We start from the raw sequence: 24285 nt of genomic DNA, 5'->3' as shown, positions 1-24285 counted from the left end.
GGGTTTAGCCTAAGATGTCTCAAATAGTTTACTCGAATACATTGAATCAAGGAAAACACAAGGATGCTATAAACTATGGTTTTAGTGCAACAAATTGCAGCAAAACAAAAGTCTATAATAGCAACAAATTTAGCAGTTAAAATTGTATAAAGATTATATGGAATGAAGGTTGTTAAGAGCAAACTAGGGACAAATCTACAACAAATTTTGATGGGTAAAATAACATATAACAACAAATAAAGAATGATGTCAACCCTAGAAAATGCCCAGAAAGTGCATAAAAAACTTTAAAATAACTTCTCTAATGCACTTTTAAACAGATCCCACCCCTAGGGCATACATCAACAAGTCATTAAATGCTAATATCACGACATTTTGCTAAAAAATAATCCTAATTTATCATGAAATAAAAAATAAAAACGAATTTATGGTTTTAAATAGAATGCCACAAATGATAAAGACTAGTGCCTTATCAATCTAGGGCAAATGGAATCTAGGATTCAAATTATTTTAGGGTTTCTTAAGGAGCAATTCTAAATTCAAACAAAACTAAGGAAAATAAACTTACTCAAGGGTGTGCAATTTAATCTTGAGATATTTTTACCAGGTGGTCCTTTACATAGCAATAGATTCTTGAGGGAACATTTCATGCCTCGACTACACATTATTCCCAGGTCGTATCACACTTTTAGAGAGCAATGATGACCTTGCAGATGCAACATTTCCTCTTTAGAGCATAACGTTGGGCGCTTTGATGATTCCAGTAGATGATTGACACCTTACAACATCCCTAGACGCTGAAAAGCTGAGCTCCTCTTACTTGGTGTTGGAGATTCTTGATGATGTACCCAATGGACCCAGCATGCCCCCAGGCTAGCCTTGACACTATTTGATGGACATGACATGATCCAGAGTCCAGATGATGATGGTTATCCCCACGATGACTAGGGAGGGCTTGTACTAGCACTTTGATCTCGAATGATGGAGAAAGATGATGCCACATCACTCTTCTAGCCTTTGAGAAGGTGACATGTAAGTCATCCAGAGCATGGTTTTTGACACTTGGAGGCATTTTGAGGCACTTCCTAAGGGCTTCCCTTCAAGTATGGGAGTTGACTATGATAATGGGATGTAGTGTAAAAGGGAAAATTTGCCCTAGATTTTCTTCTGTAGCTTGGGCTTCAAACAAAAATTCTCTTTTTGTACAAACAATTTTATTCAACACAAATAATATAATTTTCAATAAACAAAATTGACTTTCCAGTATGAAATAAACCCAACAGTCTAATCCAACAATTCCACCAACCAATGTAATAGATTTAGTCCCAAACAAACCCTAGCAAATTCAACAACAAAACACAAGTCCGAATTTATATGCAAATTGATAAAACACTATACGAGTTATATTAATCAAAACCCTAGTTGCCTCAGGTCTGCACTTGTCTTTTGCCTTTAATCACCTCAATAATCTCAGATATGTTGCAATTATAATCTTCGTATTTCCACAACAATCCTTTCACTCTGCTACAAGATCTGCACTTTACTTTAGATCTGGTGGAATTTTGCTTCAAAAACCCCTCGTGTGCCACACAGATAGTAAATGCAAATTTATGCCCGATCTGCTATAGGAAGCCACGAAATTGATCTCAGAGGGTCTTGCTCAACCTCAAAATACATGAATTTCCAGCCCTAGGTGGATACAACGATTTGCGGCTACCTTAGGGGACCTCGTGAATTTGTAGGAACTTTGTTACCTCAGATGATGTCTAGATGATAATTTGAGTACAGGAGAACTCAACTGCTACAAAATCATGAATCTGCCTCATAAAAGTTCAGCAAAGACTTGATGCCCTGTTCATGCTCAGGTGGGTATAAAGAGACTATCCATCCATGGTTTAGCATCAAAAGATTGGTAAGAAGCTGGTATTAACCTTCATAAATGCTTCAACCTTCTTCAGTTGAATTTATGTCTGTTATGCGAGGGGTTGGGTCATTGGAAACTCGATCTGAAGCAGATATTTGCTTCATCTAGAATTAGTTCAGAGAGAATTCATCCAACTTTAATTGTGTTTTGAATCTTGATTACCCTTATCCTAAGCTCTTCCATGAATCTTCCTTGCTGCTCCTTGTTAGTTTTTGGAGCATTGAATGTGTTCTAGCCACAGAATTTGGTGGAGAGGCTAGAATACATGAGATATCCAAGACCCAGAAATCGTTTCTGGAAATTCCACCTAGAAGTGACTTATTTAGATTATTAACCAATTTTTCAATGTTTCCTAAGTCTAAAATTAGGAAAATTGGTTAATTAATTTGTATCAATTAAGTCAAGGCAAGAATCATCTAGAAACTCGCATGGATTGGTTCCAAGATGATCCTAGCCATTGATTAAGTTTTAATCTTGGCCGTTGGAGCTCCAACAGTGGATTATAAGAGGAAATTGATGGGCACTTGGAGAACACACTTGATAACACCAGAAATTCGATTTCCTTAGCAGATTGATTTCCAAAGTAGCAGCAGTCAACTGTTGGAGAGCCAAAGATCAAAGCAGTGAGCGAGGGGCAGGGACACTGAGTCTCGAGGAGATTTTCCGGATTTGGAGAGGTAGCAGCAAGAGGGCCGAGTTTTTCCCAATGAGGCAGCACAAAGGACTGCGCAATTGCTTTAGATTGGTAATTCGATTTAGCTAAGGAAAAATTCATTTCAGTTTGAGAGGCTGGGCAGAGGTTCCAGAGTGTCAGAGAGACAATTTCCTTAGTAGAGGTAGGCATAATGACTTCATCAGAGATTGGTTGGAGGCTTGATGTCATAGAGACTGCGTAGAGCAGTGCAGAGGCTGACGAAGGAAATTGAGCATCCTCTGTTGTAGTTGATCTTTGCCTATTTGCATGCAAGTCATTTGAAGAAATATGTTAAAGGTGTTTTATTACAATTTGCATATAAACTATTTAATAAAATACCTCAAATACATTCTCTGTTGGAGCACCCACGACCAAGATTAAAACTTAATCAATGGCTAGGATCATCTCTGGATCGATCCGTGTGAGTTTTTAGATGATTCTTGCCTTGACTTAAGTAATACTGATTGTGTTAAAATTGGCAACCAGGGCAAAAATTCATGTGGGTCATCTTATTCATGGTTGATAATATTTTTATTAGATTCCTCTCGTCGAGAGGTGCAGGATTGATATAAAGATCATCCGATTCCGATAAGTATTCATGGTGATATAAATTTATTTTGATTATGGAATTATTATCAAGCCGACCTACAACTCATGTAGGCTCAGAAGCCCAACAGTCGCATCTATTCACCCACCAACGTTGTGTATAAATATAAGAGGACTTTTCCTCATTTGGACTCACTCATCTCATCACATCTCTCTCTCTCTCTACTGCGCAGATATGAGTCTCTTCTCTACTGCGCTGAAATGGGTCTCTCTCTCTCACACATGTGAAGCCGGAAGCTGTTGAATTTGAAGCTGCAACTGCAGAAGTAAAGATTGACTTGCGTGGCCTAGAAGATCTCCTCTTTGGAACTGCGCTGTAGGTTCATCTGAACCTCCTTTGAAAGCCGCAACTTTTGGTGGTGGAATGAAGTCAATCCGACGAACAGTTTGCAAGATATCGACTGCCCTAGTTTGAAGCCGGAAACTGCTGAAACTGAAGCTGCAATTGTAGAAGTAAAGATTGACTTGTGTGGCCTAGAAGATCTCCTCATCTGAACTGCGCTGTAGGTTCATATGAACCTCCTTTGAAAGCCGCAACTTTTGGTGGTGGAATGAAGTCAATCCGACGAACGGTTTGCAAGATATCGACTGCCCTAGTTTGAAGCCGGAAACTGCTGAAACTGAAGCTGCAACTGCAGAAGTAAAGATTGACTTGCGTGGCCTAGAAGATCTCCTCATCTGAACTGCGCTGTAGGTTCATCTGAACCTCCTTTGAAAGCCGCAACTTTTGGTGGTGGAATGAAGTCAATCCGACGAACGGTTTGCAAGATATCAACTGCCCTAGTTTGAAGCCGGAAACTGCTGAAACTGAAGCTGCAACTGCAGAAGTAAAGATTGACTTACGTGGCCTAGAAGATCTCCTCATCTGAACTGCGCTGTAGGTTCATCTGAACCTCCTCTCGAAGCCGAAACTTTTGGTGGTGGAATGAAGTCAATCCGACTGTCGGTTTGTGAGATATGGTCTGCCCTAGTTTGATAATGAAGCCGCTAATGCTGATGCTACTGATCTAGGGTTTGCTACTGCTGATATGAATTAGATTTATTGTACTATTTCTCTCTACTAAATTATTGAAGATAAAAGAAGATTTGATCAAAGGGTTTCCCCACACATTGTGGGGTTTGTCCCTGGCTAGCCGCCACATCTTTTGTCTCTTGTCTTGGCTTGTTTTCTGTCGATCATTTAGTGTTCTATCTGCACTTTACTTTATGTACATGTGATTGCTAATTGGTGGAATATAATAATAAAAAGAAGTAAACTGTTATAAGCATAGAACATACCATAACTTAACATGGTATCAGAGCTGAGGTGAAGACAAAGCCCGAGCAAGAGCAAGAGCAATCATTGAAGAGAAGATTGGCAAGGCTATCCTAAAAGAACTATGGGGTCCTCAACACTCTTTCCTGCCGAAGACAAGCTCCGTGAGAAAGCTGACTATCACAGATGGAAGATGTCTATCGATCTAACCCTTGAAGATCAAGGAGTGCTGGACCATGTAAGAGGCAATATTGTTGAGCCTTCATCAAATGCATCTGCTGCTGCCTGGAACAAATGGAAAAATGGAGAAGTCAAAACAAAGAAGATCATCCGGGACTCTATCGACAAGCGCTTGGTGGCCTACATCTCTGATCTAGACACCTCCAAGGAAATCTACGATAGACTGGTGAGTTTATTTAAAGTTAATGATGCAAATCAAGTTTTGTTTCTTAGAAATAAGCTGAGGGAAATCAAGAAGGGTAAAGATAAAAGTATGTAAGCATACTTCTTAAGAATCACCGAGATCAAGAACGATCTCCTATCTATTGGGGAAACTATTACTGACAGAGAAATGGCACTCACAACTCTTGGAGGATTGCCATTTGAATGGTATGTGTTCAGGACTACTCTTTTGAACTATAATGTAATTCCTGGTTTCAAGGAATTAATGGCTAGATGCATTCAAGAAGAAACAAGGGAAGAAGTGCAAGAAATGCCCATGCCTAAAGGTCCTCCTGCTGCCTTTTCTTCTCATGCAAAGAAAAGAAATAATTCCAGGACTAAATCAAAAGAAAAGGATGGATCTAAGGGTGGAAGAAAAGGATGATGTTTCATCTGCGATGAAGCAGGTCACTATGCAAGAAAGTGCCCTGATAGAAAGTACTCACACTGGGATGATGATCAAAATCCCTCTGATGGCAATCAAAGGAATGACAAATTCAATAGCAAAGGTAAGAGGAGAGCTGGGAATCAAGGAAGAGGACAACCATTCAAGAAGGCTAGAAAGTCTAGGATGTATTAAATGCACCTGACCTCAAAAAGAACCTAGTGTCCATCTTGGCAACGAAAGACAGAGGCTACAAGGTAACCTTCAGCAATGGCAAGGTATGTATATGGAAAAATAATGTTAAAGATGCCTTTACTCTTGGGTTTAGTGTTGATTCATTATATCAGGTCGATGGAAGTCCGCTAGGTGTCATGTCTTGTGACACATCTCTTTAGTCCGAACTTTGGCATCGGAGGTTTGCCCACCTTCATTACAAAGCTCTACCCGATGTAAGACAGAGGGTAACAGGGATGCCCGAATTCCAAGTAGAGAAAGAAGGTGTATGTCCGGGATGTGCCGAAGGAAAGCTCAAAAAGGGACCATTCCCTTCAAGCCAAAGCAAGACCTCCGATATATTACAATTGGTTTACTCAGGCATACCTGAGGTTGGCATTAAGAGGGAGACTACTACACCACATACTCCTGAACAAAATGGTGTGGCAGAAAGGAAGAACCGCACAATTATGGAAGCTGTCCGGGCCATGCTACATGATCAAAGTCTTCCTAAGTTTCTATGGGCTGAAGCTGCAAACACTGCCGTATATGTACAAAATCGATGCCCTCATCAAGCATTGGGTTCCAAGACTCCTGAAGAAAAATTCACCGGTAAGAAACCTGATGTTTCTCATTTTAAAATTTTTGGAAGCCCTGTATACTTTCATGTGCCAAAAGAGAAAAGAAATAAATTGGGAGCATCTGGAAAGAAGGAAATTTTCGTGGGCTATGGTGAAAATACTAAAGGCTATAGAATCTATATAGCCGGTCAAAGGGAAGTCATAATTAGTCATGATGTCACCTTTGACGAAGATATGGCTCTCAGCAAGGTGATCAGTCTTTCGACTTTGAGGAGCTCTCAAGAAGCCGACACTAGGGAACCGAAAGAAAATGATGATGAATCAATGCCTGATGTAGAAGAACCCATGGATCCGATTGATCCTCCTCCATATGAGCCTTCCTCTTCTAGGAAGAGGCCTTCATGGCTTAAGGGGTTACTTGATGATGCTGAAGGACATGCTGCACCCCGAGGAACCTTTCGTGAAAGTAAGAAACCTAATAGGTATCAAGGATACCTGACCATCATGAGCACGATCATACAAAATGAGCCTTCGTCATTCTCAGATGCCGTCAAGCATCAAGTATGGAAGGATGCTATGACCGAAGAATATGAGTCTATCATAAAGAATGATGTTTGGGAAGTAGTTCCCAGACCCCAGGACAAGACTGTTGTTACTTCCAAATGGCTTTACAAGATAAAGCATGTAGGAGATGGAAGGACGGAAAAGTATAAGGCTCGTTTTGTTGCTCGAGGTTTCTCCCAAAAGGAAGGTATAGACTATGATGAGATATTTGCCCCTGTTGCCAGATATACGACCATCCGCTCGATCATAGCCCTTGCCGCTTCACAAGGATGGAACCTACATCAGATGGATGTCAAGACTGCGTTCTTGCATGGCTCGATCAAAGAAGAGGTCTACGTGGAGCAACCCGAAGGATTTGAGATTTATGATTGAAAATCTCATGTATGCAGGTTGAAGAAAGCTCTCTATGGGCTGAAGCAAGCTCCCCGAGCATGGTATGAGAGGATCGATAGCTACTTGATGAAGCTGGGATTCACTAGGAGTGAAGCCGATCCTAACCTTTACTTTAAGGTTGAAGATGACAAGCCTCTCATACTGGTGTTGTATGTAGATGACCTCTTTCTAACAGGTGCAGACCCTCTCATTCACAAATGTAAGAGGGAGCTGGCCTCTGAATTTGAAATGAAAGACCTAGGACTGATGCACTACTTCCAAGGACTTGAAGTGTGGCAGAAGGCAAGGGAAATTTTCCTATCTCAAGGAAAATATGTGGTAAATATATTGGAAAGATTCGGTATGATGGACTGCAAGCCTGTGACTACCTCGAGGATCTTAACTTTTAGAAGTTATATGGTAGTGATGTTGGACCAGACTTGGGAAATGCCTCTGAGTTTCAAAAACTCATTCGTATTGATGTTCTTGGTGAACCTCCGTCCGAACATATGTTTTGCAGTTAGCATTGTGAGCTCATATTTGGTTGAGCCTCACTGGATTGATGCCAAGAATCTTCTAAGATGTCTTCAGGACACAATCTCTCATGGATTAAGATACGCTGCCGGAGATGTGAGACTACTGATGTTGATTGGGCAGGCAGTGTGGTGGACCGTAAGAGCACTTCCGGGTACTGTTTCACCTTGGGATCTGCTTCGATATCCTGGATGAGCAGGAAGCAGAAGTCGATGGCTTTGAGCACTGCCGAAGCAGGATATATTGTTGTTAGCATAACCTTGTGTGAGGCAGTCTGGTTGCGAAAGCTCTTCAGTGAGCTGTTTGGATTTACATTGGATACCACTGTGATTCTCTGTAACAACCAGAGGTGGGATTCGATTATTGAGGAATCTCGTATTCGTCAATTGCTCCAGCAGATAGACATCATCTGGGATATGCTAAGTCGATGAGCAAGGAAGCTCCATCACATTAAGATGATGTACAGGTTGATACACCTTGTCAAAGCCCCGAGGAAAGATCTAATCTGTGATTTTCCCAAACGACTTGGAGTCGGCAAGAAACCTTTGTACAAGGGTCCTGCATGTTGCATACATTGAGCTCTGGGAGCTCTGAGGGCTTGCAGTTCCTACTGGAGCAATATGTGACCACAGGGTGACTCACCCTCCCCTTGTGGTGCACACTGGAACAAGATGATTCGCTCTCTTGTGGGACAAGATGATTCGCTCTCTTGTGGAACAGGATGATTCGCTCTCCTATGTAGCAGGATGATTAGTTCTCCTGTGAGGCCTGGATTGATGTGTTCTCCATGGCAGCCTGGATTGATGTGTTCTCCATGGCGATTGTAGCAGGATTGATGTGTTCTCCTGTGAGGACAGGATTGATTAGTTCTCCTGTCGAGGCATCCTACCCATGCAGTCTGGGACTCATGGGAAGTACTTCTCATCTGATCAATGAGCAGGGAAATGAAGTTAGGGACCATAGTAGTACCGATGGACGCATCGTTGTATCTACCGTACTCCCTACGGTAGGATGACCTCCATTGATCTGGGATCAATGATACTGGTCTGGGACCAGTGGTAGGAGTTGTACCATACTATGACGCTGACTTCAGGTCGGTTGAGACTGGTCTGGGATCAGTGCTACATACTCTGAGACTGACTTTGAGTCAGTAGAGGATGATACTGGTCTAGGACCAGTGGAGTTGTACTCACTATGACGCTGACTTCGAGTTGGTTGAGACTGGTCTGGGACCAGTGGTACATACCAGTGTTGTTAAAAGCGCGATTAAATCGCACTTTTTTCAAAAAAGCGCGCTTTTTTCCCTAAGCCGATTTAATCGCACTTTTTATGGGAAAAAAGAGTCTAAATTTTTTTTTGCCGCTTTTTTCGAAAAAAGCTCGGGGGTTCGTGGCAGCACGATTTATAATGAAAATTTGGATTTATTAATTATTATTTCATGATCTTTGTACAGGTTGGAGTCCCAGCGACTTAATGACATGGTCTACGTCTACTACAATCTTCGATTGTGGGTGAGGCAACTTGAGAGGACACCTGATGTGGATGCCATCTCATTGGATGGGATTGACACCACTGCTGCATGGAGGGTTGAGGCCGAGAGGCCTCTCATGGATTCTACTGATGATTGGTTAGTGCAGGATGAGGGGGAGGAGGAGGAGGAGGAGGAGCAGGTGGAGGAGGAGGAGGAGCAGGAGGAGGAGCAGGTGGAGGAGGAGGAGGAGCAGGAGGAGGAGGTGACACCGCCTACTCGGGCTACCACTAGGACCAGTAGAGGACGTGGTCTACCTCCTGTAGCTCATACTTCTAGTTCTTCAGCTTCTAGAGCACATCAGACTCCATTGCCATTTCCACCAGCACAGGCACTAGCAACATCTAGAGGGAAAGAGAAAGCTGTGACATTTTCTCGCAAGAGGGGCAGAGGAAATCAATAGGATTAGACTTTTATTTTATTGTATATGAGTCTATGACATTATGACATGATGAGATACATCATCATATTTTTTGTTGATATTTTGAGGCTGAGCTGGGACTCAGGAGTTAGGACTCAGGACTTAGTTTTCAGGACATGATTCAATGTTATGTGTGATTTTAGCGCTAGAAATGATATTAAACATCTTATATATTAGTTTTCTTATCATATTTATGTGTTAATGTATTTATTTTATTTTGTAGATGGTTTAGATATTAAAAAAATTGAAAAAAAATGAAAAAAAATGAATATTTTTGTACCAAACGCTTTTTTCCCGCTTTTTCCGATTTTTTCCGCTTCATTCTCGGCGCCGATTTAATCCCGCTCGCGCTTTAAACAACATTGGTACATACTCTGAGACTGACTTTGAGTCAGTATGATACATCCTCGATCATTTCTTCTTCTTCATAATTCGGACAAAAGCAGAGCAGAACAGAACAATGCAAGAGCAGAGCAGAACAGAACAAAACAGTACAGATCAGTGCAGGGCAGAACAAGACAAAGCAGAACAGGCAAATTAGAGCAGAGCAGGGCAAGGGTCAGGCTGTACAAGGCAGTGCATTTGATGGATGAATAGTAACGACCGATAGACAGATTGCAGATGAAGTTCTCCATGGTTGAGAGGGAGTGTTAAAATTGGCAACCAGGGCAGAACTTCATGTGGGTCATCTTATTCATTGTTGATAATATTTTTATTAGATTCCTCTCGTCGAGAGGTGTAGGATTGATATAAAGATCATCCGATTCCGATAAGTATTCATGGAGATATGAATTTATTTTGATTATGGAATTATTATCAAGCCGACGTACAACTCATGTAGGCTCAAAAGCCCAACAGTCGCATTTATTCACCCACCAACGTTGTGTATAAATATAAGAGGACTTTTCCTCATTTGGACTCACTCATCTCATCACATCTCTCTCTCTCTACTGCGCAGATATGAGTCTCTTCTCTACTGCGCTGAAATGGGTCTCTCTCTCTCACACATGTGAAGCCGAAAGCTGTTGAATTTGAAGCTGCAACTGCAGAAGTAAAGATTGACTTGCGTGGCCTAGAAGATCTCCTCTTTGGAACTGCGCTGTAGGTTCATCTGAACTTCCTTTGAAAGCCGCAACTTTTGGTGGTGGAATGAAGTCAATTCGACAAACGGTTTGCTAGATATCGACTGCCCTAGTTTGACGCCGGAAACTGCTGAAACTGAAGCTGCAACTGCAGAAGTAAAGATTGACTTGCGTGGCCTAGAAGATCTCCTCATCTGAACTGCGCTGTAGGTTCATCTGAACCTCCTTTGAAAGCCGCAACTTTTGGTGGTGGAATGAAGTCAATCCGACGAACGGTTTGCAAGATATCGACTGCCCTAGTTTGAAGCCGGAAACTGCTGAAACTGAAACTGCAACTGCAGAAGTAAAGATTGACTTGCGTGGCCTAGAAGATCTCCTCATCTGAACTGCGCTGTAGGTTCATCTGAACCTCCTTTGAAAGCCGCAACTTTTGGTGGTGGAATGAAGTTAATCCGACGAACGGTTTGCAAGATATCGACTGCCCTAGTTTGAAGCCGGAAACTGCTGAAACTGAAGCTGCAACTGCAGAAGTAAAGATTGACTTGCGTGGCCTAGAAAATCTCCTCATCTGAACTGCGCTGTAGGTTCATCTGAACCTCCTCTGGAAGCCGAAACTTTTGGTGGTGGAATGAAGTCAATCCGACTGTCAGTTTGTGAGATATGGTCTGCCCTAGTTTGATAATGAAGCCGCTAATGCTGATGCTACTGATCTAGGGTTTGCTACTGCTGATATGAATCAGATTTATTGTACTATTTCTCTCTGCTGAATTATTGAAGATAAAAGAAGATTTGATCAAAGGGTTTCCCCACACATTGTGGGGTTTGTCCTTGGCTAGCCGCCACATCTTTTGTCTCTTGTCTTGGCTTGTTTTCTGTCGATTGTTTAATGTTCTATCTGCACTTTACTTTATGTACATGTGATTGCTAATCGGTGGAATATAATAAGAAAAAGAAGTAAACTATTATAAGCATAAAACATACCATAACTTAACAGATTGATTAACCATATTCCCTAAGTTTAGACTTAAGAAATATTTAAAAACTGGTTAATAATCTAATTAAGTCATTTCTAGGCGGAATTTCCAGAAACTATTTATGGGTTTTGGAGATCTCATGTATTCTAGCCTCTCCACCAAATTTCGTGGTTAGAACACATCCGATGCTACAAAAACTAATACAGTGTGCAAGAGTAAGTCTCACCTCCTTATCCTCATGCCTTTGTAACCTGTGCTCACCCGAGTAAGTTACTATTGGAACCATAGTTGCTTGCATTAGTTGGAGGGGTGTCTGATCCACCTTATATAAACACTCTGCCACCTCCTCCAACGAACTAAGAAGGGTACCTTTTGATGGAGACAAATGGCCAAGCTTACCTACTGCATTAAGAATTTCCTCTTGCTCTAACATCTTTTGCAAGGAACTCATCAACATATTCTTGCGTTGATATCTGAAACTTGGAATCTTCTTTCCACTAATAAACTCCTCAGGTTGGCAGGATGCACAACTCTGATACCACTGTAATGCCCCTTATTAATTTTTACTTGCTTATACTACCAATTTTTTTTCCAAAATTTTTTCCGGGTGTTTCAGATAAACACATTGTACAATTTGTGTATTAAAACATTTGGCATGCAAATAAAAGTCAATTTTCTTTGCAATAAAATCAGGGGACCGATAACCATAAATTTTCCCAATAAGAATTTCATAGAAAAATCCCAACCAATTTTATTAAACTAATTCTAGAAAATTACATGCAATTTATTTTATGGAGTTGCTACGATTGGTTCCTCCTGGAGTCAATGCGGTCTTCAAAGAAAATTCAACTTCTTCAGAAAGTACTCCGACAACTAAATAAATCATTCCTGCAATAATTCATATTCCCTTGCAATTCGAATCTTCTAGGGAATTAATTCGGTCCTACAAATCAATTCGGCCTCCTTAATTATTTAATTTCTGCCGTTAAGGTTAATCAACTGCTACAATTAAAATCAGCTCCAAAGATGATTTGGCCCCTTCTATTCAATTAAGCCTCTGAAGATGAAATTATGGGATGTTGCAATAAATAGATCACTGCTCCTCCTCCTTTGGACTGAAGCATAATTGAGAGATCTGAAGTGATCCTCCTTGTCGACTGGCTAAGGTGTATCATTGCAACACTGAAACCAATCTGGCCAGATTAGCTAGGGTGGATCTTGCACCATCGAAACTATCCTCCTTACATGGGTTCACACCCTTACATTCAAGCTCAAAGAGCTCACAATCAATATCAAAGACAATCACCAATTCATACCCAAAAGTGAGCTCCAATTCTCCTTTTATAACTTTTATTATTAAAATACCATGGGTCATCGGATTAACATGGTTCATCAAAATACCATGGATCTCCCCTTTTTACCCTTTTCCCACTTAATAATATAAAGCAATGTTGCAAACATCTCAATTTTATCGTGATAAAATCGTGAAATTGCAATTTTTGGGTCTAGTCAATAATTGCCATTTTTACCTATATTTTGTTGGTATCTTAATTTTGCCGATTTTTACCAATATTTTCTTGGTTTTTTTGTTATTTTGGTTTTTCAGACCCCTGTTGATTTTATTCAGATGTTGATGTTTGCAACATTGATATAAGGTGACTTTATAAATTTTTATCCTTTAATTAATCAAAAGTCTCTTAATAATCAATTTTTAATTTAATTAGTCAATGTCACCTTAGATATAACATCAAATAATTAAATTAATTGACTCCTCTCTTCGATTCTCGAAAGGGGACATTACATGATCATCCATCATTTGTGGAATTTCCTTCAAATCCAACCTCAATGTGGCTCCACAGGTCCCAAATCCAGCTAGGGTGTCACCACGTCATCTCCATGGGTCTTCAATGGTCAACACAATGCCTCCTCTCTCCAGCATTAGGGCTCCATTAGGTGCAACTAGCCCTCCCTAGTCATCTCTTGGAAGATCATCCTTATCTGAGCTCTTAATCATGTTCTGCCCATCAAGAAGTGTCAACGCCATACTGGGGGCATGTTGGGCCCTGGGTCTTGGGTGTACTTTGGGATGTGCATCAACTGCTCAAGTCATCATATTGCCCAATGCAATGATGCAAGTGGGCAACGTTGCATCTGCTAAGTCATCAACCTCTCTGAAATGCCTAAGTACCTATGGAGTGGGTGCCTTCAGGGTGTCGACTATAATGGACAACTTGACAAAACCAACTTAAACTCTAGTGAAAGCAACCATTCATTAGAGACTAAGATCATATAAGCATCTAAGTGGACCAAACTTGCATGTTAAGGGCATATTAATACTTCAAACTTGGATCACCTTTTGATATCTAACTAGACCAAGTCTTGTAAAGGTGTTCCCTACCTTGATAGAGGTGGCTAATGATCAACCCTATTAGGTGCTTCCAACCCCTAAGGGGAAGTGGCATTTCCAAGGTCAACCCTCAATCAATAGGTGTTAGTGTAAATGAGTGGCAATGGAGGGGAAAGGCTTCATGGCCAAGTGCCATGGTCAAGGGGACTAGCTTTTGGGAGTCCACATCCTAAGTGTATAGATGTAGTGGAGGGAGCAATCGTGGAGGCATGAGTTACCCTGCTTGGCCTGTTTTTTCCACCCCTTTAGTGCGTCTTTTACTTCTTTTTGATAATGTTTTTATTTTGGGTGCATAGCTCAAGGGTTAGAGCTTGCTCTTTATGATGTAGCATTCAATTTTACCCCTTAATATGAGACAATTTATCGCTCATTAGGGTTGGGACATGCAAGGGTTCCTTTTTATGAAATGGAGCATCAAGTGCTCAGGGACTGGGTGATGGCTAATGAGGAGGGTAGAGCTCATGCTAAGATTTTTCCCATGCACTAACTTATGTCTCCACCATCTTTTGCATTTTGTCTTTCCTTTTCTTTCATTGTGGTCACTATTACCGCTCAAACTAGCTAGGGGGCCTAAAGGGGATTCCTAAAGGGGACAACTGCTAGGCCAAGGGCAACAATCGAGACTTAGCCCACTGTCACCTCAGTTAAGACTCCCTACTCTTTACGAACTTTCACCGATGGGAGGAGACTTGGCATATGGAAGTCACTTGTGAAGGATGAATTAACAAAACGATGTGAAGTGACCCTGATGATCCTTTTCCTAGAAGGGGGTAAAGAATGGAGCTTACTTGCTCTTCAAGTAAGGTACTAAGGTTTCTCGGATAAGGAGAGGATCTGAGGGTTAGGTAAGAGGAATATGCCTTGTAAAGGAGTTTCCCAATCCTAAAGTCTTTATTGAACTTGACTTCCCAAATGGTTCTTGAAGAATTAGCTTTTCAAATGTATGGGACCACACGGGACCAAGTGGATCCAACCCAGGTTAAGGAGAGAGAATCTAGCAACAAATGATGTTATTAACCCAGAAAAGGAAGGAGAAAGGATCAAAGCAAGAATTTCCACTTAAAGGTGTCAAATTTATCCTATGAGGTACTAGCCTAGGGAATACCAGGGCAAAGTTTGATCTCAGAGCTAGGGCTTGGGATATCTCACAATTCCACTGTCAGATTGGCTTCAAATTTTGAGGAGGCCTTGAGGACACACCAACGCAATAGAGGCTAGGAGATCGAACTTTTTCTATGGCTATTTTGTCGGGAAAGTGATGCCCTAGGTGACCCAACTTGGCTAGACCTAGAAAAGAAGGGGAGAAGGTGGAGAAAAATGTTCTTTGAGTGATCACCTATTGGTAGACCAATGCCTATTCCCTTGGGGAGAATGGATTCTAGGAGAATGATGAGAAAGGACTTCACATTTCGGTCAAAGAGACCTTAAGGACTACTTTGCTTGGCCTTTAGGGCAAGAAGAAGATACCCCAAAGCTTTTATACTTCGCTTGGCAAAAAGAGATGGCTTATCAAGATAAATTCACCGGTGGAATTATCCTTAGGAGATTTCATTCACATACATGGCCCAAACATTGAGAGATGCTATATAGAAACAATAATTCCACAATTTTGCAATTATGCAATGCAGCAATTAGCCCTAGTATAGCGAAAATCCCATTCAATGCATATGACAAAAGTAAAACAAGAATAACATTAAATGTGTGTACTTACATGTAATAGAACATATCCAACCATCAACAATTTGACAATAAAGAAGCTCCAAGATAAAATACTCCAATCCAAACATCAAAATTCATCCATGCTCCAATTCATCATCCCAGAAAAAGTGCGAAATTCTCTAAAGAGAAGAATGATCCAATCCAAAGTGATGATGCAAATGAATTCATGTCTCTCCTATTTATACAGTGATTAGGAGTGTTGAAATTTCTAAGTATTACTCGTTAGAAATTTTATCTGTATTCTCTGGTTTATTTCGCCTACTTGTTTAATTACTAACAAGTTATTTAACCATATAAACACTGAAATAAACACAATACAATCTCAACCATCTACATATCAACAACTGAAAGAAATAGACAAACACACAAGGGACACCATTATTTTTGGACAATCGTCCTCGGAAAAACCCAACTTGGGAAAACCGGTGCAGCAGTTCTGAGGGTTTTATTATTAAGCAGCTTTTCTTGAGTACATTGGGTGCCAAATTGGCTCACCCGATAGAGATAAAAAATCTGGCAGTAATACCTCTCTTCGGAAGCAGATATTCTGAAAGTTTGCCCCACGAAACCCTCTCCAACACAATCTGAAGCACTGCATCAACCCTCTTTGCCTTTGCGTAAGCCTGAAACCCTTTGCGTCAGCCCTTTGAGGCTCTGCGCAACCTCTCTGGCCCTTTGTGTCACTTCTGCAACCTTTGCGTGGATGATGCAGGCCCTTCTGGCCTCTGCGCAGTCTCTACTGGCCTCTGCGTGGCTTCCTCTGGCTTTGCGTCTGCCTCTTTGCCTTTGCGCTGGTCTTCTGGCACTATCTCTGCCTCTCTGCCTCGTACTCACTGCCCCTCGCTGCAACTTTGATCATTGGTTCGATTTCTCTTAGCAAACCCCGCTCTAGAAAATTGAAATGACTGATCACTCTTGTGTAGTCTCCAACTGACCCTTAAGCCTCCTCTTATGCTTTTTCTGTTGAGTCTTCAACAGCCAAGATTACATATCTAATCAATGGCTAGGATTAGATTTGGCTTGATCCATGTCATTTAGAACCTTCTAACCCAGTTTTATATTTAATACCCATTAATATTTTTATTTTCCTAAGTTTAAACTTTAGACTTAGGAACCATTAAAAATATTAATTATTTTAATATCTCCTTCTCCTGGTAGAATTTTCCCAAACCATTTCTAGGTCTTGGAGATCTCATGCGCTTTAGCCTCTCCACCAATTTTAATGGCTAGAGCGCATCTGATGCCAACCCAAATTAACAAGGAGTTCAAATTACCTAATTTGAGCCTACATTAGCCCATCAACTAAAATAATGTGCAAAAACTATCTATTGGTGGCAAGCCCACCAAACTAGCTCACAAATAAAATAATAAGCCTCCCAAGTGGTCGAATGATCAATAATGCATGTCGTTGGGCTCTCTAAGAGCCCTGATGAAGTCCATAAGTGTGAAAATGATGAATTGGACTTCCAAAAGTAATGGACAAGGGGTTGGCCCCTTGTTCTCCACATAATAAACCTATGGTCCTCCCAATGGATGTGAGGGCACACAAGTGACTTCATGGGTCTCCAAGTAAGTCGAAGATGCCTGTAGACCATCCGTAAGGGCTCAGATGATAGTGTAGATGATGCCACATCATCTTACAAGTCCTGCGTCAGCTGCCAAGTGCATGGTACATCTGTGGGGTTAGTTGGGCAAAGGTGAACTAGGTGCATTTTCCTCATCCAATAGGTGAATCTTGAGCAAACTTTGAACATTTTTGGGGATCCATGGAGTGTTGCCTACTGCTGTGGAGGCCCATGGCTCTCAACACACACCCTACATGTGCCAATGTATCCCTATGGAACGTTAGGACCTCGTATAAGGAGGCCAAACCCAAGATGGAGACCACTTGCAATCCTGCATAAGATCCAATGCATCCCCTAGCCTTCCAGTACAACAACTCATCAAGGAAATTGAGTAAAAGAGCTTACAAACCATGGACCACAGGCAGGGATTTCATGATGGCCTGCCCTTCCATTATGGGCTTTGGCATGTGTTAATATCTCAAAACTCCAGATGGGGTTAACCAAGTATCCGATTAGATGGTTTCTACTTTTGAAGGGGATAATGTGTCCAACGTACATCCTTTAAAAGGTGGTGGCATGTGATAAAGAGGTGAATGGTGTAGGGAATGAAAAGGGGCAGCCCTGGGCCACATGTTGGGGTACAAGGGTAGCTAGTAGAAGGGAAGCTCACACTTGATTATATAATGTATAGGAGGGAGCAATCGTGGTACATGAGGTGCCCCGACCTTGATTTTTCCAACCTTCTTTATATGCCTTTTGCCTTTCTATGGTTTTTCTTCAATTCATTGTTCGGGGCTCAAGGGATAAGAGCATGATGTGTGAGATATAGTAGTGGATACCCTCTTTAAGGTAGGGCGGTTCATTGCCCACCAAGGGTTGGGACAGTCATGGGTTCCTATACAATGAAGGAGGCTCATAAAACCTGTAGGAGCCAGGGTGATGGCCATGATGATGGGGTAGAGCTCATGTATTGGCTTTTGCCCACGTCCTAAATGTGTTTGTCCCGACCATCTTTTGCATTTTGTGATACATTTTCCTGTTGAATGTGGTCAATTATGCTTTTACTTTTCTTTTCAGCTGTATCAACCTCCGGGGCATCATTCTAGGCCTGACCCAAGGTGTGAGCAAGGGGAAGGGGAGGGCTAGCCATATGTGGACCCAGGTGAGAGAAATGATGAATGGGGTAATAATGAGTGGAAAGGGGGTAATATATGCAGATGGGGGAGCGGGACCACACACAACCAAAATTAGGGTTTCCCGTGAAATACGATCCCTAAATCCAAATGGTTGGTAAAAGAGATCCCACATGACTAGAATCCGAGGTTAATATCCAAATAGGGGTCTAGGGGACAAGAGCACAGACCTAGCCCATTCTTTCCGTTGAATCCCCCCATTAATCCATGCCCAGAAGTGTCCATGATAAACAAACTACAATACTCAATTACCAAATGACAAGGCATACCTTTAGGTTCGGGAGGCTCACCTTCAAACATATGATCATGACAGATGGGTGAGGGACCACATGGCTGGCTTAGGTGGCGGAGAAGTAGCATAACGAGCTAGTTGGTGGCCGCTGGTTGCCAGTTGAGGACCATCTTGGAGAAATTTTTCTCCTAGGGATATCACCCCCAAAATGGTGGGTAACGGTCATGTTATGAATTTCCATTCTTTTAGCGGCATCAACCTCCAAGGCAATGTTTTCTTGACTGTACTCACAGATGTGGAAAAGGAGGGTGCCAAATCCCAATGAACTAATGAAAAGTTAGTCTAGAAAAATGGAAATGGTATATATAAAGGGCTTATAATTTGATATGGAAAGAGTTAAGTATGGTGTAAGGAAAAATGAACATGCTATTTCAATCCAGATTTTCCAAGCAGTGTCCCTCCTATAGCCCTAAGGCCTTAAGGGAGGTTTGACTAGATTAGGGCTAAAGATTAACTCACCTAGTGAGGTGAGAGAACAATTTTAAAGTCAAGATCGGTCAATCTTCTAGATCACCCCTTTATCTATACTAAATGTCTAAAACAACAAGTATAAGCACCCGATTGCAAAAATGATCAAAGTACCTATTGAGTAACAACCCACCTTCATTCAAGAGGAAATGCCGGATGATGAGAAGTGCATGACTGATGCAAATGGTGGAGGCATATGGAATATCATGGTCAAGAGGTGAATGTTAGGGTTTGCTGGCTGGCTGGCTGTCCAATGTAGGAGAAAAGTTATCTCCTCTGGGGTTACTCATTTTGGTGGGTAACAGGGCCCACTACTATTACATATACATTTACTCCATTGGATATACATTTAACCCCTTATATACATTACATATACATCTAACCTGTTAGGGTCATATTACAGGCCTCATAGCTTCTTAGCCTTCTGAACAATAGTACAATTAGTTAGACCATGCGAATGATATGACTTTCTCATGCAACTTATTTCACACGTTGTAGGTATTCTCAATATAGTTATGAGGTCAAAAAGAGAGACACATTAACTAAATAAAATGGGAGAGTATGCTGATATTTGGGAATATGGGAAAAGAAGAGAGTTTTTCACAACAATAATAAAATATATTCTATATATCTAGGGATGTGATGTGAAGTATGTGAAGATTAATCTTTACCTAGGAGTTTGAGAGTCGGGGATGATGATTCAGTGATAATAACAGAAATTCTTTTGGAAGATAGAAATCATAGTTAATAATATGCCAAGGAGAAACAGAAATCAGCCATTATGTGAAATGCAAAAAAAGACATCAAATGTGGAAGTCACCAAGAAGAAACCATTTAACAAGTTCATTGGGTGAAGTTGGGGAATTGTAAAAAACATTTAGAATTTGGAAAACAACCGTGAACTTGCTTTATGTCATGTTTGAAAGTTAATTATCATTGACTAGCAAGGGCAAAAAATTGTAGAAATATGTGGCTGGAAGGGTATTAGTAATGAAAAGCATATAAATTAATATCATTCCTCCAAAATCAATACTTCCAAAATCCCTGTACCTATATGATCAAGTTAATAACAAACAAAATGCATCTATTTTTCAAAAAGTACCCATACTTGGTAACAGTGGTGCTGACCAATATATCACAAACTGTGAGCATGTAATAACTTGATCTTACATGCGATCTATATTTTGTCTAGTACAGAATGCATGATACGATAGCCTACTCCATAGTGATAGCAATAATACAAAACATAGCCATATTCACATTGAGGATACAAAACATAGTACTTAATCCCAGAAGCAGGAAATGGGATGGCAACATAATTCATTATTTGGGTTTTGTTTGCTTTTCTTACTTCAGTGATCCATTACTTGATAGCAGTTTGGCTATTTTTGATTATTGTTTTAAATGTCAAGCTATTAAATCCCTAATTATTTCCATCATGTCAATGCAAACTATGGGGTATGACTATCCTAAGTATCGTAAGGAATCCATTCCACTTTCTATCGGTTCAAAGATCTTTGTTTTATACTAGATATGTTTTTGTTTTCGTCTTATCCTGTTTATTTTTATGGTCATCTTTAAAACTATACCCAATATAAATATTCTGTTTTCATTAATCTACCTAGAATATTGCTTATATAATAGGAACATTTTTTATTGTGAATGCTTTAGCTTGTTTAAATGTACGTTTTACAGCTTGCTGATACTAACAGAATATAGGGTCTACTACACAATCTGTCAAAACGGCGTTGAGGCGAGAAAATCTGCGTTACAGGCCGCTGATTTCAGCCAGGTCGATTGAAGAGACAGGACTAGATTCTTTCTCTTATGGGGATGGATTCTCATATTATCCTACCCATGCAACAGGTCTGGCCCCTCAAGAGGCCTGCAGCACTGCTCCAAAGTTTAATACAAAAACAATGACAAGTACAGATGCATACTTTGCTAGACAAGGTGCCTATCAAGATGTACATTTTGCACACCGGCAGAACTTGGTTCCAGATTATGAGGAGAAAAGAAACTTCATAACTGGTATCGCTCTAATGGAGGATAGTGGGGCAAAAGATGATCCTTTTGATAATGGACAAATGTGGAATGAAAAAAGGACAGTCAGAAGAACTAATCGCAAAAATGGAAGGCTAGGAAATTTCAAGAAATTGCAAGAGGATGAAATTCTTTTTGAGGATTCTGCTGTAATGGCCAAAAGCAGCGGTACCACTGTTTTACCTATCTATGGAAAATATATTGAGAATAACAATACCCTTCCATCTAACAATAAGAAGATTAAGGCAAAGCGGCTTCTAAGCCACTCATATATGCAGGATAAAAATACAGAGAGAAAATTAGATAACCATTCAAATGAATCTGGTGAGAATGTCATGTGCAATAAACATGACTCTACTGCCGAGGAACAGTATGAAAGACAACAATGCAGTTTGATCACTAAAGAATCAGATAGTGCTACATTTTCATCAATCTCATCAAATCATAACAATACTACTGAGTGTGATAAACTAATGCATACCTCTATGGATCAGGTGTTAAATGATACCTTTCCTTCTCGCTCCAGAACTGTTTCTGAACAATCTGATCTTGTATCTGCTGAAAGGATTTCATCATTTGGCACTCATACTAAAGATTGCATAGATGGTTTGCCAACACAAAAATTTGATGTATCTTCACGTGAGTCATCCCTAGCCAGCAGCCACAATGATATTGTTGCAGATTCATCTTTACCAGATGATACTGAAAAGCTGGTTACAGAGGGAAAGACAGACAGAGTTTCAGATGGACTGGATGCAAATGCTACACAGGCATGCAATTCTGTAACAGATGCACAGAAAAGGTGGAGGCGCCTCAAGCACACAATGACTGTTGTTAACCGTATGACTGCTAGCAAGTCTTCAAATTATGATCTTCTGGAAGAAGAAGCTGTTGGAGGAAATCAAAAGTGTTCATTGTATGCAAAAGGAGATGCAGGAAGCATGGGAGCAGCAGCATTTGAAGGAGTGAGGACCACAGCACGAAGCAGACGGAAAGGTAGAAAAGGGATGGAAGGATTGCTTGTGAGACAGGACAAAGGCTTCATTGCTTTTATTCAGGACTTTTATGTAACCTGCTTGAAGGTCAGCATCGTGAATTCTTTCTTTTGCTTCCCAGCTTTCTCCTAATGTCAAAACTTTTAATTTTTTCTTTATGTTACTGTGTTCACAGCAATTCCTTCTCTTCCTCTCTTTTTCCTTTGTTATTTTGTGTTAAGTTTATTCTCTTTTTTCTGATCAGTTGTTTATCTGTTTTCTAATTTTTTCTCTGTAAAATATAAAGCTTCCAAATTTTCCTCCAGGCTTTTAATTATTAATTAATTGTGCTTTTCCTCACATTGGTTCTTGTTTTCTCTTGTTGCTGCAGCTCCCTATCACTCACTTCTTAATTGGGGTCTTCCTTGTTCCAGTTGCACTTGGGTTACTTTTCACACCGTTGTATCTGTTGGATATTGATGGGCTGAGTTTCGATGGAGTAACGGATGAAAATTTAAATGAAAGTCCTATATTATCTACCAAACATTGGTGTTCTGCTTTTTTGAATGTGTTTCTTTATGCGTAAGTGTTACCTTTGACAATTTATTTGTTCTTGAATTTTTTAATTTCTCATGGCAAAGGGTGTTTCATCCATTGCATGCTTTGTGTAGCTTCTAATTTTTATTTTATTTTCTATCAAGCACATTGGAAAATACAAAAATATATAGTTGCCATCACTCTCTGTTCATATTAAAAAAAGTGCACATGCTGGAAAGGAACAATTAAAATCTAGTAGCACAGCATTCACCGCTATAGATTTTAGTACATATTGGAAGTGGTCAATACACCATCCTAAGGTGAAATTAGCATCCTTGTCCTCAGGTCTCGTAATCTATTTATTTGTGAAATAAACGTGGATCAAATTTACTGCAATGTCCAAAGTTGACCTATGTTATCTGCACAAGTATTCTTCCAGCCAAATATAATGCCGTCTGATTAATCTTTCATGACTGTCGTGCACATTCTGTAAAGGAACAATTAAAATCTAGGAGCACAGCATTCACCTTTATGGATTTCAGTACATATCGGAAGTGCTCAATACACCATCCTAAGCTGAAATTGGCATCCTTGTCCTCATGTCTCGTAATCTATTTGCTTGCTTTGTGAAATAGAAGTGGATCAAATTTACTGCAATGTCTAAAGTTTACCTATGTTATCTGCACAAGTACTCTTCTAGTCAAATTTAATGCAGTCTGATAATCTTTCATGACTGCTTGGCCGTGAACAAATATTGTAATGAGTGGTTGCTAAAACGGTTATTTGTGTGTGGTAGTGGGGTTGGTCTAATACACACCAAGGTTTGTACTTTGTATGTTTTATGACTCTTCTACAGTTTCCCTGTTGTGACTCAAGTGCAACATTGAAATTGATGGCTTATTTATGATTTGTTTGACTAGAAGTTTATATGAATAGGTTATATAGGTCTAGAGTGTATAAGGACTTATAAGTCACAAACGTTATTTTCATAAAGGGTTATGCATAATCCTCATGGAGAGACATCTTGGTGAGGGTTTAATGTTGGTTAGGGTTTGGTATGGTTGTGTATTCTCATTTTCTAAGAATAGGTTGTCAAAATGTCACGTGAGCATAAAAGTTCGTATTGGTATTGTGTCTCTTGGGTTCCCTCTTCCTTCCAAATAAAGATTTCACATCTAGGAAAACAATGTTCTTCCCATGTCTACTCTTTAGGCATAACAATGTGCGACCCACGTTTGTATGTGGATTCTTGCTTTAATGGACCTTCTTGACTTATAGTGATTAAAGTCCAAATGATTAGTACTAGTCTATGTGAAACTAAGAAGGAGGCTAATGTTACCCCACCAATCCTCTTCACACACTCTTCTCCAACTCAAGGGGGCCTTCCCTAAGGTTGGCTTGCTGAAGCTTAAGCAATAAGGGCTCAGGGTAACATGAAAAGAGGCTTTAGCAAAACAGGTGTTGTAGAATAGGTTTATAAAAGTGATGGGGGAATGAAGATTAGTGTGAAGTC

At 40.4% G+C, this 24285-nt stretch overlaps 1 protein-coding gene across 5 annotated transcripts in view; it reads left to right on the top strand.

The window, feature by feature from the left end:
* LOC149228455 (uncharacterized) overlaps positions 1-24285 on the top strand; it is a 437914-nt gene that overhangs the window by 15942 nt on the left and 397687 nt on the right. For 3 of the 5 annotated variants that reach the window (XM_089378219.1, XM_089378216.1, XM_089378220.1), the window contains exons 2-3: positions 20914-22343; positions 22627-22817. In XM_089378219.1, coding sequence (XP_089234345.1) covers positions 21138-22343; positions 22627-22817 — 1397 coding nt within the window. In that variant the 5' untranslated portion in view covers positions 20914-21137. The remainder of the gene's footprint in view (positions 1-20913; positions 22344-22626; positions 22818-24285) is intronic. The other 2 variants (XM_089378217.1, XM_089378218.1) reach the window with 2 other exon arrangements.

This window comes from Pinus tabuliformis, chromosome J, assembly GCF_031772625.1.
Source record: "Pinus tabuliformis cultivar Carrire ecotype Pingquan chromosome J, CPIR1, whole genome shotgun sequence".
In the NCBI taxonomy this organism is placed as follows: domain Eukaryota; kingdom Viridiplantae; phylum Streptophyta; class Pinopsida; order Pinales; family Pinaceae; genus Pinus; species Pinus tabuliformis.
The sequence above is the reverse complement of the archived record's forward strand: the minus strand, read 5'-3'. Positions and strand labels throughout refer to the sequence as shown.